The sequence below is a fragment of the Oncorhynchus clarkii genome, chromosome 30 (assembly GCF_045791955.1).
Source record: "Oncorhynchus clarkii lewisi isolate Uvic-CL-2024 chromosome 30, UVic_Ocla_1.0, whole genome shotgun sequence".
NCBI lineage: Eukaryota > Metazoa > Chordata > Actinopteri > Salmoniformes > Salmonidae > Oncorhynchus > Oncorhynchus clarkii.
In genome coordinates, this window is record NC_092176.1 from 16,969,545 (window position 1) to 16,985,942 (window position 16,398).

The 16,398-nt window shown below is 40.0% G+C and overlaps 1 protein-coding gene across 1 annotated transcript; it reads left to right on the forward strand.

Moving 5' to 3' along the window:
• Nucleotides 1–419: 419 nt before the first annotated feature.
• On the forward strand, nucleotides 420–15,362 carry LOC139389843 (neuropeptide Y receptor type 1-like). The gene is made up of 2 exons (XM_071136819.1): nucleotides 420–463; nucleotides 13,611–15,362. Exon 2 carries the CDS (start codon nucleotides 13,784–13,786, stop codon nucleotides 14,900–14,902), a length of 1,119 nt encoding a protein of 372 aa, XP_070992920.1. The 5' UTR covers nucleotides 420–463; nucleotides 13,611–13,783; the 3' UTR covers nucleotides 14,903–15,362.
• Nucleotides 15,363–16,398: the final 1,036 nt, after the last annotated feature.

The following is a 16,398-nucleotide window of genomic DNA, read 5'->3' on the forward strand; positions in this document are numbered from 1 at the left end:
ATTCACGATATATCCATGCTATTGCTTAGCTTTGAATGAGGAGAGGAGACTCGACTTTCATGACATGATGTTGCTATAGATGCTTTCATTTTGCTGTGTATACAGTATTCAGATACAGACCATATATTTTTAGTGTCTGCTCACAAATGATCCTGACCATGGTGTGTCAGTTTTATGTAAAAAAAAACACAAGTGTCACATTATCACAAAGCATAAACTTCTACATCAGCCTATCAGATGGGCAAATTATTTCACTAGAAATCAGATCCTTTGTTTAGTTCTCACTGTATGGTCACTTTAACGCTTTACGAGAGATCACCATGTTATGTTTGATATCGACAAGCCACCTCCTACCTTCCTGTGCATGCTTGATAAAATCTCTTCTGTGGAGATTCTCAATATTCATTCCTCCTGCAAACCGGACCTTGACTGTGAAGTTCGGGAAAGGGGGATACAATAAAAGGTAAGCTTAGAATATCCTATTGGCAATGCATTATTATTTTTATAGCATTCTAATTACGCCATGAATGATTTATTAAACCATGGGAATGTGAATGGCAAAGTAAAGAGACCGAAGTTAGGTCTTCAGATGGGTTTCTCCAGCTGTGGGCAGATGTGTAGTCGAAGGGACTAAGCCCATTTATCATGGTTGGGAGAAGCTATTTGTTATAGGCTCAGAAGATGTTGAAGCCCTTTATTGAACTACAGTTAATATGTTGCTAAATTAGACAATAGCCCATTTCTTCCCCCCTCTATTTAGATTACACTTGGAGTGGGGTGATGATTTATTATACTGTCACACTGTTTGTGCCTTCAATGTTCAAAAGGAGACGTCCCTTGTGCGTCTGCATCATTTGGCAGATGAGACGGAACTGTAGACTATAGCTTACGAATAGTCAATGGGGGCCAAGGAAAATCTCCGTGAGATGTAGAGAAACGTTCAGCAAAGCGGGTTAGAATCCGACTTTTCTACTTTTATTCTCATATTTAGGTCTAACAATAAACTATTGGCTATGCTTAGCCTATACCGATTGGCTAAAACAATTGCTTTGAGGACCTATAGAATAGGCTATTGTTATATTTGTTGGGATATATTACATTAGGAAACAGTGAAAAAGGCAATTACTGAACTAATACGTTAATTAATGCCTCAAAAACAATAATATTCCCTACTGATGTTCAACTCTGTATTGAGTATGATGCAGGCTAACTCACTCTGTGTGTCTAAGCTAAACGGTTCCAAGAGCTTAATCTGCATCATGACACCCCTCATTACCCCCTGTCTGTATTTGCTTTAGTTCAATGAGATATCCGCTCTTTGGGTATCTATAGTCAGGCTATAATAAAATTTAGTTGAGATAATGCCAATTTCAAGATTCAACACACATTTATGGGACTGTATGGCATCATGTGGTGGCAAATGCAATACAATGTTGTAGGAAGTGGCTGAATATGTACATAGTAAAGTCACTTTTTTATACAACGGGGGGTTTGGAATTTCCATTGTTAGAGCCTATCCAGCCCATGATATACTAGACAACATACACATGGCCAGTACATTAATAAAAAGTGCCATTGTTTATGTCTTTACCTAGATACACACTTACTACTACTACTTCTCTGGGCAGATCCACTGCCCAGCTATTCAATTTAGAAACTTAATCTCCACTGTGAAAAGCATATAAAACATTATCTTCAACGTTTGCAACAATGTTGCAATATTGAAATTCGATCCCCACTGTGTCCCATAGTAATGAAGGAGTCGAGATAAGACAGACAGTTGTCTTTTCTCAGCCAGTCGAAATCATGAATCAGCACAATTTCTATGGATATATACTGTATATACACTGTACAACGGCATGTCAATAGAAAAACGATCTTGCTGTCTTTCCAGCTTCAGTCTGAAGTGATTGTGTTACTTGTATAGTTGGCTAGCTAGTTCCAGAACTGCAAAGTGGTGCAACTGTTGAGAATCTGAGTCTATGGTTGTTGTTGGGGAAAGGGGTTGACTGTGTATGAGTGTGTATGTGTGTATGTGTGTGTGTGTGTGTGTGTGTATCCCACAACTGTTGCGAGGGAGTAAAAGATGTTAGGGACAGTACAGGATGATTCCCAATAATTGATTGCTAATATAATAATTGCTTTTCATAATGTCATTTTGGTAATGGCGAGACTGGTGAGATAATAATACAATATATGAATAGCTAATTATGGAAAATAAGATAAACAGGATTTTAAAAATATATATATTTTTAATGGCTATATATAATACAAATCGAGGTGAGGGCGATGGAAATCCTTTTGGCGGTTGATCTCCTTCTGTTCACTCTGTGCTCTTTTCGAAGGATGGGTCCCGGTCTCTTCGGGGCTATGGGATCTGGGGGGTCGGGGGTGGTCTGCCGGGCATTGGGATGACAACCCAACTTGGGATGAGGAGGGGTTTTAGCAGGTGGAATAGTGGGGAACAATTTGAGGTTTACTTAGTAGCAATGCAAATATCATGGTACAGATATATAGACAATCATCATGTTACTTTTTAATGGTACGTTTACAAACATATATTTTGATAAATAGAATTGAAACTTGTGTCTCATTATGGTAAGTGGTGAAATAAGTATAGCCAGTTATAATTGTAATGGCTTAGCAGATAACAAGAAAAGACGATCAGTATTTACCTGGCTATAAGAGAAGCGATTTAATATCTATTGTTCACAGGAAACTCATTCAACAATTTTCGATGTTTTGTGGAAAAGGGACTTGGGGGGACAAATTATATTTCTCCCATGGGCAAAGAAATTCAAAAGGGGTGATGATTTTAATTAACAGTCATTTTGATCCCAATGTGCAAAATGTCCTAACAGATATTATTATTATTATTTTAAACATGTTATTGGACAATAAACAGATAAGACTTATTAACCTATACGTTCCAAATAATGATGATCCAAGCTTCTTTGAAAGTATATATGAGAATGTATCAACTCTACAAGCAACACTAGACTATATTATTAGTGGTTAACTTATGGTGGGAGATATTAATATGGTTTTAAAAACCTCTATGGACCGTAAAGGAAATCACACTGCAAACTATCACCCTCAGGCACTTAAGGAAATCATGAATGTCATAGATATATTGGAATTAGTGGATACATGGAGGCTTAAATACCATGACCTAGTGAGATATACATGGCGTAGGCTTAATCAAGCTAGTCATCTTGATTACTTTCTTATGTCATTCTCGCTGGCACCAAAAGTAAAAAAAAAAAAGTGTTGATAGGGGACAGAATGCGGTCGGATCGTCACATAATTGGCATATAAACTCAGAAAATAAAGAAACGTCCTCTCACTATCAACTGCGTTTATTTTCAGCAAACGTAACCTGTGTAAATATTTGTATGAACATAACAAGATTCAACAACTGAGACATAAACTGAACAAGTTCCACAGACATGTGACTAACAGAAATTGAATAATGTGCCCCTGAACAAAGGGGGGGGGTCAAAAGTAACAGTCAGTATCTGGTGTGGCCACCAGCTGCATTAAGTACTGCAGTGCATCTCCTCCTCATGGACTGCACCAGATTTGCCAGTTCTTGCTGTGGGATGTTATGCCACTCTTCCACCAAGGCACCTGCAAGTTCCGAACATTTCTGGGGGGAATGGCCCTAGCCCTCACACTCCGATCCAACAGGTCCCAGATGTTCTCAATGGGATTGAGATCCGGGCTCTTCGCTGGCCATGGCAGAACACTGACATTCCGGTCTTGCAGGAAATCATGCACAGAACGAGTAGTCTGGCTGGTGGAATTGTCATGCTGGAGGGTCATGTCAGGATGAGCCTGCTGGAAGGGTACCACATGAGGGAGGAGGATGTCTTCCCTGTAACGCACAGAGTTGAGATTGCCTGCAATGACCACAAGCTCAGTCCGATGATGTTGTGACACACCGCCCCAGACCATGACGGACCCTCCACCTCCAAATTGATCCCGCTCCAGAGTACAGGCCTCGATGTAACGCTCATTCTTTCGATGATAAACACGATTCCAACCATCAGCCCTGGTGAGAAAAAACAGTGACTCGTCAGTGAAGAGCACTTTTTGCCAGTCCTGTCTGGTCCAGCGACGGTGGGTTTGTGCCCATAGGCGACGTTGTTTTTAGTGATGTCTGGTGAGGACCTGCCTTACAACATGCCTAAAAGCCCTAAGCCTAAAAGCCCAGTCTAGCCTCTCTCAGCCTATTGCGACAGTCTGAGCACTGATGGAGGGATTGTGCGTTCCTGGTGTAACTCGGGCAGTTGTTGTTGCCATCCTATACCTTTCCCACGGTGTGATGTTCGGATGTACCGATCCTGTGCAGGTGTTGTTACATGTGGTCTGCCACTGTGAGGAAGATCAGCTGTCCGTCCTGTCTCACTGTAGCGCTGTCTTAGGCATCTCACAGTACGGACATTTCGATGTATTGCCCTGGCCACATCTGCAGTCCTCATGCCTCCTTGCAGCATGCCTAAGACACGTTCACGCAGATGAGCAGGGACCCTGGGCATCTTTCTTTTGGTGTTTTTCAGAGTCAGGCCTCTTTAGTGTCCTAAGTGTTCATTACTGTGACCTTTCTTACCGTCTGTAAGTTTTTGGTGTCTTAATGACCGTTCCACAGGTGCATGTTCATCAATTGTTTATGGTTCATTGAACCATGTGAAACAGTGTTTAAACCCTTTACAATGAATATCTGTGAAGTTATTTGGATTTTTACAAATTATCTTTGAAAGACAGGGTCCTGAAAAGGGACATTTCTTTTTTTGCTGAGTTTATATTACTCTTACAGAATTTACACGTAGGCGAGGATATTGGAAATTTAATCAAAAGCCTACTGGATGATAACGTGTTTATAACTTGGACAGAAGAATTTATAACTGACTTTTTCCCTTATTATATGGGACACTTTTAAATGTGCCTTTAGAGGCCATGCAATTCAGCACTCCTCAATAAAACAAAAGCAATTTAGATCAAAATAATCCATATTAACAAAGGAAATTGAAGGGCTAACAGTACAGTTAGATATAAATAAAAACTGTACCATAGAGGCACAGAATAAGTTAGAGGAAAAACAAAAAGAAATGGAGAAACTTATTCAAGAAAGATCCAGCGTAATATATCATAAAAATAAAGCGAACTGGATGGAATATGGGGACGAATATACCAAATTCTTTTTCGATCTTCAACATAGAAATGCTACCAAACAAAATGTATTGAAACATGTTACAAATGATGGAGTCACACACGGTTCACCAAATGATATTTTGAAAGAGGAAGTAAAGGAAGAACTTTAAGAATATGTTTTCGTTTCAGTCTCCTCCATCTCCACTAAGCTAATTGTATGGATTTTTTTCCTATTAATAATGTAAAATGAACATCTGTATAGAAAGACTCATGTGAAGGCCAAATTACAGAGGATGAACTTCTTGATGAAATTAAAGCCTTTAAGGCTGGGAAAACTCCAGGGCTGGATGGCATACTAGTAGAAGTATACCAATGTTTTTATATACTCAGAGGACCATTATTAACATGTTTTAACCTCAATTGGAGGCCTCTTACACTTCAGTGTTGTGATGCAAAAATCCTAGCTAAATGCTTGGCGCATAGAATTAAAAAGGTATTGTCAGATATTATTCATCCTCGTCAGACAGGTTTTTTACATGGACGACACATTGGAGATAACATAAGAAAGACAAGTACTGGAAACAATAGAATACTATGAAATATCGGGGAAACCAGGCCTGGTTTTCATAGCTGATTTTGAAAATACTTTTGATAAAGTACGACTGGAGTTCATATATAAATGCCTAGAATATTTTAATTTTGGAGAATCTCTTATAAAATGGGTTAAAGTTATGTATAGTAGCCCTAGGTGTAAAATAGTAAATAATGGCTACATTTCAGAAAGTTTTAAACTGTCAAGAAGAGTAAAACAAGGTTGTCCACTATTGGCATATCTATTTATTATTGCCATCAAAATATTAGCTGTTAAAATTAGATCCAACAATAATATTAAGGGATTAGAAATCCGTGGCTTAAAAACAAATGTGTCATTGTACCCTGATGATTCATGTTTTCTTTTAAAACCACAATTAGAATCCCTCCACAGCCTCATAGAGGCTAGATGAAAACCAAATTATGATAAGTGTACTATGGGGTGTCAGGTAGCCTAGTAGTTAGAACGTTGAACTAGTAACTGGAAGGTTGCAAGATCAAATCCCTGAGCTGACAAGGTAAAAATCTGTCGCTTTGTCCCCGAACAAGGCAGTTAACCCACTGTTCCTAGGCCATCATTGAAAATAAGAATTTGTTCTTAACTGACTTGCCTAGTTAAATAAAGGTAAAATATATATATATATATTATGCATTGGATCACTCAAAAATGCAACTTTTACATTACCATGTAGTTTACCAATAAAATGGTCTGACGGGGATGTGGACATACTCGGTATGCAAATCCCAAAAGAAAGAAATGATCTTACTCCAATACATTTTTATAGAAATAGATAATAGATAAGATCTTGCTTACATGGAAAGGAAAATACCTGTCTATTTGTGTAAAAATAATGCTGATTAACTCTTTAGTCATATCACAGTTTACCTATTCTTGCAACCGGTAGAAGGTTATAAATATGGGGGATACAATCTTCCCAAGCTCTGCAGATGTTCCTGCAACGTGGCAAAGTCATTAGATAATTTATTTTGGTACTGTCCATACGTAGCACGTTTTTGGTCAGAGGTCCAAGAATGAATGAAGACTTGCAACATTTATCTAGAACTAATGCTGCAGATAGCCATACTGGGTGATTTGAAAAGTCATAGTCAATCAATCAATAATATAATAATTATTTTAGCTAAAATGTTTATCTTTAATTCACAATCTGTAGAATCTATGAGAATAGAAAGGTTCAGTACTTTTGTGAAGCATCACAACACAGTTGAAAAATGTATAGCAAATAGAAATCCAAAATGGATGGTGTTAAGAGATAGATGGGAGGGGTTGAATGGAGCTGAAGGGTGGGACTGATAACAACAAGATAACCAATGCAAAACATACAGGGTCTGTAAAATGTGTATAGGTTTAGAAATGTTTTTAAATAGCACAGTTACAAATAAAAATCAAACTGGATGGACATCAGAAATAGATGGATTAAAAACAAACAAAATAGAACTATTGTAAAATAGATTGCGTCCGTAAATGTGTATAATATGTATAAACTGAAGGTAGAAGCCTAAGTGTTATTGTTTATTAGTTACTCCAATTGGGGGAGGGGTGGTAGGGTTTGCGGGAATAATAAAGATATACGTATATATATATCAAAAAAGTGTGTATATGTACATATATACCACAATGCAGTTGTAAGCAAACTAGGCATTCTATATTATACTACAACATCAGTCTAACTCACAATGGGTGTTGTGTTGGCTGAATGTTCAAGGCAGGTCCTCAATGTTCTTCAGCTAGTGAACCTCATCTTGTTTTCGACAATGGCAGCTGGTCTGGCAGAACTTCACATTGGCTCTTGCCAGCCCCATGCAGTATTTACCTCCTCCAGATGATGTTGAGTCTACAGGATCTGTACTACTAAAGCTTCTGTCAAGGTCATCACACTAGTCAGTGTATGTCATTTTACTACTGTCCCAACCAACACACACTCAAAAAAGGTACTATATCAACCCACCCCTCTTGTGTCAATAGATCATGCTAACTACAATACACAATTCCCACCCCCAACAGACACCAGTCAGTCACCCACACCATCCCCTCCTTACTACACTGAACAAAAATATAAAACACAACATGCAACAATTTCAAAGATTTTACTGAGTTACAGTTCATGTAAAGAAATCTGCCATTTGAAATTAGTTTGTTAGGCCCTAATCTGTGGATTTCACATGACTGGGAATACAGATATTCATCTGTTGGTCACAGATAACAAAAAATATGTAGGGGCGTGGATCAGAAAATCAGTCAGGATTTGGTGTAACTATTTGCCTCATGCAGCGCGACACATCTCTTTTGCATAGAGTTGATCAGGCTGTTGATTGTGGCCTTTGGAATGTTGCCCCTCTTCAATGGCTGTGCGAAGTTGCTGGATATTGGCAAGAACTGGAACACGCTGTCATACACGTTGATCCAGAGCATCCCAAGCAGGCTCAATGGGTGACATGTCTGGTGAGTTTGCGGGCCATGGAAGAACTGGTATATTTTTAACTTCCAGGAATTGTGTACAGATTCTTGAGACATGGGAACATGCATTATCATGCTGAAACATGAGGTGATGGGGCGGATGACTGGCACGACAATGGGCGTCAGGATCTCGTCACGATATCTCTGTGCATTCATATTGCCAATGATAAAATGCAGTTGTGGTCATTGTCTGTAGCTTATTCCTGCCCATACCATAACCCCACCGCCACCATGGGGCACTCTGTTCACAACATTGACATCAACAAACCGCTCGCCTACACGTCGCCATACACATTGTCTGCCATCTACCAAATACAGTTGAAACCTGGATTCATCCATGAAGAGCACACTTTTCCAGCGTGCCAGAGGCCATCAAAGGTGAGCATTTGCCCACTGAAGTCGGTTACGACGCCAAACTGCAGTAAGGTCAAGACCCTAATGATGATGATGAGCATACAGATGAGCTTCCCTGAGACGGTTTCTGACAGTTTGTGCAGAAATTCTTTGGTTGTGCAAACCCAGTTTCATCAGCTGTCTAGGTGGCTGGTCTCAGATGATCCCGCAGGTGAAAAAGACAGATGTGGAGGCAGTGTGGTTACACATGGTCTGTGTAAGAACAATGTTGTAGGTGGCTTATGGTAAAGAAATTAACATTACATTCTCTGGTAACAGCTCTGGTGGACATTCCTGCAGTCAGCAAGCCAATTGCACACTCCCTCAAAACTTGAGACGTCTGTGGCATTGTGTTGTATGACAAAACTGCACATTTTAGAGTGGCACAAGGTGCACCTGTGTAATGATTATGCTGCTTACTCAGCATCTTGATATACCACACCTGTCAGGTGGATGGATTATATTGGCAAAGGACAAATGGTCCCTAACAGGGATGTAAACACATGTTTGCACAAAATCTGAGAGAAATAAACTTTTTATGCATATGGAAATTTCTGTGATCTTTTAATTTAGCTCATGAAACGTGGGACCAACACTTCCTACACGAACCACCATCCATTTGGGAATTCAATTTCAATCAGGGTTATATAGCATCACAGAATCTACAGTGTGACTGTCAACATAATCATTAGAAACAACCCTGGTTAAACCCCAGGTGGAAGTGGTTTATTCAAGGCTACTTCATTTAGATTAATAAATAACTGAATTTCTCACTGAATAGCAATCAATCTGTTGAGCTCAAATAAAAGCAGATACATTAACATGAGATAATATTTTTCATGAGATAATTAAATTCAAAGGGCTGGTACGGGAGGACCATAAATAATGGGCAATAGGTGCCAGTGGATATGGTTCAGCCGCTATAAGTCTGTCCAGAAGTCTTTAGAGCAGGTTTATTCCAGATATAATAGTCCATTAAGTATCAAAGGTAAATGTAATTGCTAAAATGTACTTCAGTATCAAAAGTAAAAGTATAAATAATTTCAAAATCGTTATATTAAGCAGACCAGATGGGCACCATTTTAATTAATTTTTTATTTACAGATAGCCAGGGTCTCACTCCAACACTCAGACATATACAAATGACGCATGTGTTTAGTGAGTCCGCCAGATCAGAGGCAGTAGGGATGACCAGGGATGTTCTCCTGATAAGGGTGTGAATTTGACCATTTTCCTGTCCTGCTAAGCATTCAAAATGTAACGAATACTTTTGGGTGTCAGAGAAAATGTATGGAGTACATAGAACATAATTTTATTTCGGAATGTAGTGAAGCAGTGCGCCTCCCGAGTGTTGCAGTGGTCTAAGGCTAGACTAGAGATTATGGTTCAAGTTAAGGCTCTGTTGCAGCTGGTGGCGACCGGGGGACCCATGGGGCGGTTCACAAATGGACCAGCGTCGTCCGGGTTAGAGGAGGGTTTAGCCGGCAGGAATGTTTTTGTCCCATCACGCTCTAGTGACTCCTGTGGCAGGCCCGGGTGCAATGCACACTGGCACAATCGGCAGGTGTACAGTGATTCCTCTGACGCATTGGTGTGGCTGGCTTCCGGGTTAAGTGGGCATTGTGTCAAGAAGCAGTACGGGATGGCTGGGTTGTGTTTCGGAGGAAGCACGGCTTTCGACTTTCACCTTTCCCGAGTCCGTACAGGAGTTGCAGCAATGGGACAAGACTGTAACTACCAATTGGATACCATGAAATTGGGGAGAAAGAGGGGAGAAAATACACATACCAAAAAGAAAACGACTTAAGTAGTACTTTCAAGTATTTTTACTTATGTACTTTACACCACTGATGTTATATCTAGTGTATGAGACAAGGCTTTGTATTTGAACACACGCACACACACAAATAGTCAAGCCGTAGGAAAACTTAGGGACGCTCACTCTGACATAGAGGGGCAGTGAATTGGAATTGCTAAGCCGTGATTGGCTGAGAAAGTTGGGTGACTTGTAGGTACCACTATGGTGAAAATAAGGGATGTTGGGCAACAAACTACTAGAAAAGGGTTGTTGAAACAGCCTTTTTAACATCAAATGTGCATTTATCCACAATGGATGCTTGGGAAATGTCACTTTGTAATAAGAGTGTCAATGAGGATAAGCATAATAATAATGACCATATCTTATTTCAATTAAAATCAAGAGGTTGCTGTGCTTTGAAATATGAAATTGATATTGTTGCAGTAAAAGAACATGGGTTGATTTTGGAATGGAATGCTGATCTTATCCTGAATTGCTAGCTCCCAAGACGTGAAATTAATCAAATTCAATTGCTCTCAGGAGCAATGTTGTAGCCTTGGGCTGAACATCCCTGTAACTTATATTTCCCTCACTAACTTTAAACATCAGCTATCTGAGCAGCTAACCGATCGCTGCAGCTGTAAATAGCCCACCCAATCTACCTACCTCACCCCCAAATTGTTTTTATTTACTTTTCTGCTCTTTTGCATACCAGTATTTCTACTTGCATATCATTATCTGCTCATCTATCACTCCAGTGTTAATGAGCTAAATTGTGATTGTGAAAAGGAAGAAATGCTGTATATCCATTGTGTACAGTGCCTTGCGAAAGTATTCGGCCCCCTTGAACTTTGCGACCTTTTGCCACATTTCAGGCTTCAAACATAAAGATATAAAACTGTATTTTTTTGTGAAGAATCAACAACAAGTGGGACAAAATCATGAAGTGGAACGACATTTATTGGATATTTCAAACTTTTTTAACAAATCAAAAACTGAAAAATTGGGCGTGCAAAATTATTCAGCCCCTTTACTTTCAGTGCAGCAAACTCTCTCCAGAAGTTCAGTGAGGATCTCTGAATGATCCAATGTTGACCTAAATGACTAATGATGATAAATACAATCCACCTGTGTGTAATCATGTCTCCGTATAAATGCTCCTGCACTGTGATAGTCTCAGAGGTCCGTTAAAAGCGCAGAGAGCATCACGAAGAACAAGGAACACACCAGGCAGGTTCGAGATACTGTTGTGAAGAAGTTTAAAGCCGGATTTGGATACAAAAAGATTTACCAAGCTTTAAACATCCCAAGGAGCACTGTGCAAGCGATAATATTGAAATGGAAGGAGTATCAGAGCACTGCAAATCTACCAAGACCTGGCCGTCCCTCTAAACTTTCAGCTCATACAAGGAGAAGACTGATCAGAGATGCAGCCAAGAGGCCCATGATCACTCTGGATGAACTGCAGAGATCTACAGCTGAGGTGGGAGACTCTGTCCATAGGACAACAATCAGTCGTATATTGCACAAATCTGGCCTTTATGGAAGAGTGGCAAGAAGAAAGCCATTTCTTAAAGATATCCATAAAAAGTGTAGTTTAAAGTTTGCCACAAGCCACCTGGGAGACACACCAAACATGTGGAAGAAGGTGCTCTGGTCAAATGAAACCAAAATTGAACTTTTTGGCAACAATGCAAAACGTTATGTTTGGCGTAAAAGCAACACAGCTGAACACACCATCCCCACTGTCAAACATGGTGGTGGCAGCATCATGGTTTGGGCCTGCTTTTCTTCAGCAGGGACAGGGAAGATGGTTACAATTGATGGGAAGATGGATGGAGCCAAATACAGGACCATTCTGGAAGAAAACCTGATGGAGTCTGCAAAAGACCTGAGACTGGGACGGAGATTTGTCTTCCAACAAGACAATGATCCAAAACATAAAGCAAAATCTACAATGGAATGGTTAAAAAATAAACATATCCAGGTGTTAGAATGGCCAAGTTTAAGTCCAGACCTGAATCCAATCGAGAATCTGTGGAAAGAACTGAAAACTGCTGTTCACAAATGCTCTCCATCCAACCTCACTGAGCTTGAGCTGTTTTGCAAGGAGGAATGGGAAAAAATGTCAGTCTCTCGATGTGCAAAACTGATAGAGACATACCCCAAGCGACTTACAGCTGTAATCGCAGCAAAAGGTGGCGCTACAAAGTATTAACTTAAGGGGGCTGAATAATTTTGCACGCCCAATTTTTCAGTTTTTGATTTGTTAAAAAAGTTTGAAATATCCAATAAATGTCGTTCCACTTCATGATTGCGTCCCACTTGTTGTTGATTCTTCACAAAAAAATACAGTTTTATATCTTTATGTTTGAAGCCTGAAATGTGGCAAAAGGTCGCAAAGTTCAAGGGGGCCGAATACTTTCGCAAGGCACTGTATATGCTACCCAGCAGGATTATATCCTGTAAGTATCTTCTCATTTAAATATCTTCTCATGTTTTATTCTGATGGCAAGTCATTGACACGGTTATTGTCACGGAAATGTACCGCCTTTGGAAGGCCTTGTCTTTGCTCTGGGGTTGAGATGATTTACTGTATATCATGAGGCCTTTTGATAATAACACATTTCAGCATTCCTCCATGCTGCTTGCTTGATGATACGCTGTTAATGCATCCTTAGTTATAATTGCTAGTACTCAAGTAGACAGAGATATACTGTACATCTGCATGTTTTTCAGTCACCGCATCTTGAACCTCTCACATCATTCATTATCCTCTGTTTTGCAATAGTCTACTCTAAGAAATAGATTTTAGTGCTTACACAAGCACCTCAAGAGCCAAAACAAACATGAATGAATACTGCAATGATAGCCTTGGCTAAGTTTTGTTTTGAACAATTTCAAATATATTGGTGTATCTACTCACTCTCTTATATTTCAATTTATATTGTGTATGCACCAAAGTGGAAACCATTGAAGCAAAGATTATATTACATTTTAATATTGTTTTACTTTTTTACTTAAAGTGGATCCTAAAGTAGAGTATTTTCCTGCAGCCAGCAGTTTTCAGAAGAGGAGTTAACATGGTTGGAAAGACAAGTCCTTTATTTCTCCTAGGGTTATTAAATAGCTGCATTCACATTTGGGAAATCAGCTTGGTGAATGATTTAATCTTTTGATTGTTGTGTTCTCTTTCAGACGGCAAAAAGACTGCAATCAATGTTCCAGCCATTACTAAGAGTACCGGTATGATTAAAACCACAGCAAACTCAAACATACAATAAAGACATCAGATAATATATTGAAGTGGAAGGGAAACATACTAATACATTTGGATCCCAGTCTAAAAAAAATAAGTTTGGACTTCTAGCATGGAGGTGTCCCATGTGAACAATAGCAGTCATCACGCCTGGTGGAAAGAGATGCCTTGGGGCGACACAGACGAGTGCACCTCCTCCTGGAGTGGCACCACCTTCCTGATAGTTGCCTACAGCGCACTGGTCGCGGTTGGCCTTATCGGTAACACCTGCCTGGTGTTTGTCATCACACGGCAGAAGGAGATGCGGAATGTCACCAACATCTTCATCGCCAACCTGTCCATCTCTGACATCCTCATGTGCATTGTGTGCCTGCCTGTCACCATCATCTACACCCTGATGGACCGCTGGATCCTGGGGGAGGCACTCTGTAAGGTCACACCCTTTGTCCAGTGCATCTCTGTCACGGTTTCCATCTTCACCCTTGTCCTCATAGCCATGGAGCGCCACCAACTCATCATCCACCCCACTGGATGGAAGCCCATGGTGCGCCACTCCTACCTGGCTGTAGCCATCACCTGGTTAGTGGCCTGCTTCATCTCTCTTCCTTTCCTCTTCTTCAACGTCCTCGACAACAGTCCTTTCCAGAACATGAGCCTCCCCTTCAATCTCTTCACTGACCACTTCATCTGTATGGAGCGATGGCCCTCAGAGCACAACCGACTGGCCTACACCACCTCCCTGCTGCTCTTCCAGTACTGCCTTCCCCTCATCCTCATCCTGGTCTGCTACCTGCGCATCTTCCTGCGTCTCCGACAGAGAAAATACATGGTGGAGCGAGCCAGGGACAACTGTCAGAAGAAAGCCAAGGGGTCAAAGAGGATCAATGCCATGTTGGCCTCCATTGTGGTAGTGTTTGCCCTCTGCTGGCTCCCGCTCTACATCTTCAATACCTTGTTTGACTGGAACCACCAGGCCATCCCATCCTGCCAGCATGACATAATCTTCTCTGCCTGCCACCTCACAGCCATGGCCTCCACCTGTGTCAATCCCATAATCTACGGCTTTCTCAACAGTAACTTCCAGAAAGAGCTAAAATCTACCCTATACCACTGCCGCTGCTGGGGGTCGCCAGAGAGTTATGAGAGCTTTCCTCTTTCTATTGTCAGCACAGAGGTCACTAAGGGGTCAACCTTGAGCAAAGGATCAATGAGCATGAATGTACAGTCCTGACCAATTCAGAAAAGGAGAGAGAAAGTATAGAACTTCAATCCCCATTGTCTTAACCATCCATTGAAGGTTGACTTGTTGAGCTTTATGCTGGAGCAAGGGTTGACATGGCTGGAGTTGTTCAAATTAGTCACAGGGGATTGTTTTGTGCCTTCGGTGGGCATGGAGAGAAATGGAAAAGTAAGAGAACACTGTGACCTAAAATAGATTTTACAGTGTCCTCAATTAGATACAGTGCATTCAGAAAGTATTAACAAAATATGGTGAAACACAGTGATAAAAAAAAAACAATATTTTTTTAAATTCCGGCTGTAACACAACAAAACGTGGAAAAAGTCAAGGAGTGTGGTGTTACAGCCTGAATTTTAAATGGATTAAATGTAGATTTTTTTGGTCACTGGCCTACTCCATAATATGAAAGTAGAATTATGTTTTTTCAAACTTTTTACAAATTAATTAAAAATGAAAAGCTGAAATGTCTTGAGTCAATAAGTATTCAATCCCTTTGTTATGGCAATCCAAAATAGAAGTGAAAAGAGTAAACAATTTCTTAACAAGTCATATAAAGTGTTTAACATGTTTTTTAATGACTTCAAACCTACAGGTGTCCTTCCTAACTAATTTGCCAGAGAGGAAGGAAACCGCTCAGGGATTTCACCATGAGTCCAATTATGACTTTAAAACAGTTAGAGTTTAATGGCTGTGTTAGGAGAAAATTGAGGATGGATCAACAACATTATAGTTACTCCACAATTCTGACCTAATTGAAAAGAAGGAAGCTTGTACAGAAAGAAAAAAAATCCAAAAAATGCATCCTGTTTGTAACAAGGCACTAAAGTAATACTGCAAAAATTGTGGCAAAGCAGTTAACGTTTTGTCCTGAATACAAAGTGTTGTATTGGTTTGGATTTGACCCAAACATATTACTGAGTACCACTCTCCATATTTGTAAGCATAGTGGTGGCTGCATCATGTTATTGGTATGCTTGTAATCGTTAAGGACTGGGGAGTATTTCAGGATAAAAATAAACTGAATGGAGTTAAGCACAGGCAAAATCATGGAGGAAAACCTGCTTCAGTCTGCTTTCCACCAGACAATGGGAGACTAATTCACCATTCAGCAGGACAATAACCTAAAACACAAGGCCAAATTTACACTGGAGTTGCTTACCAAGACGACAGTAAATGTTCCAGAGTGGCCGAGTTACAGTTTTGACCTAAATCTGCTTGAAAACGTATGGCAAGACCTGCAAATGGTTGTCTAGCATTGATCATCAACCAATTTGACAGAGCATGAAGAATTTTGAAAAGAATAACGGGCAAATGTTGCACAATCCAGGTGTGGAAAGCTCTTTGAGACTTACCCAGAAAGACACTGTATTCTGTATTTCATTTTCAATTAAATCACTTTGTCATTATTGGGTGTTGTGTTTAGATGGGTGAGATTTTAAAATGTTTATTCCATTTTGAATTCAGGCTGTAATACAAAAAAATGTGGA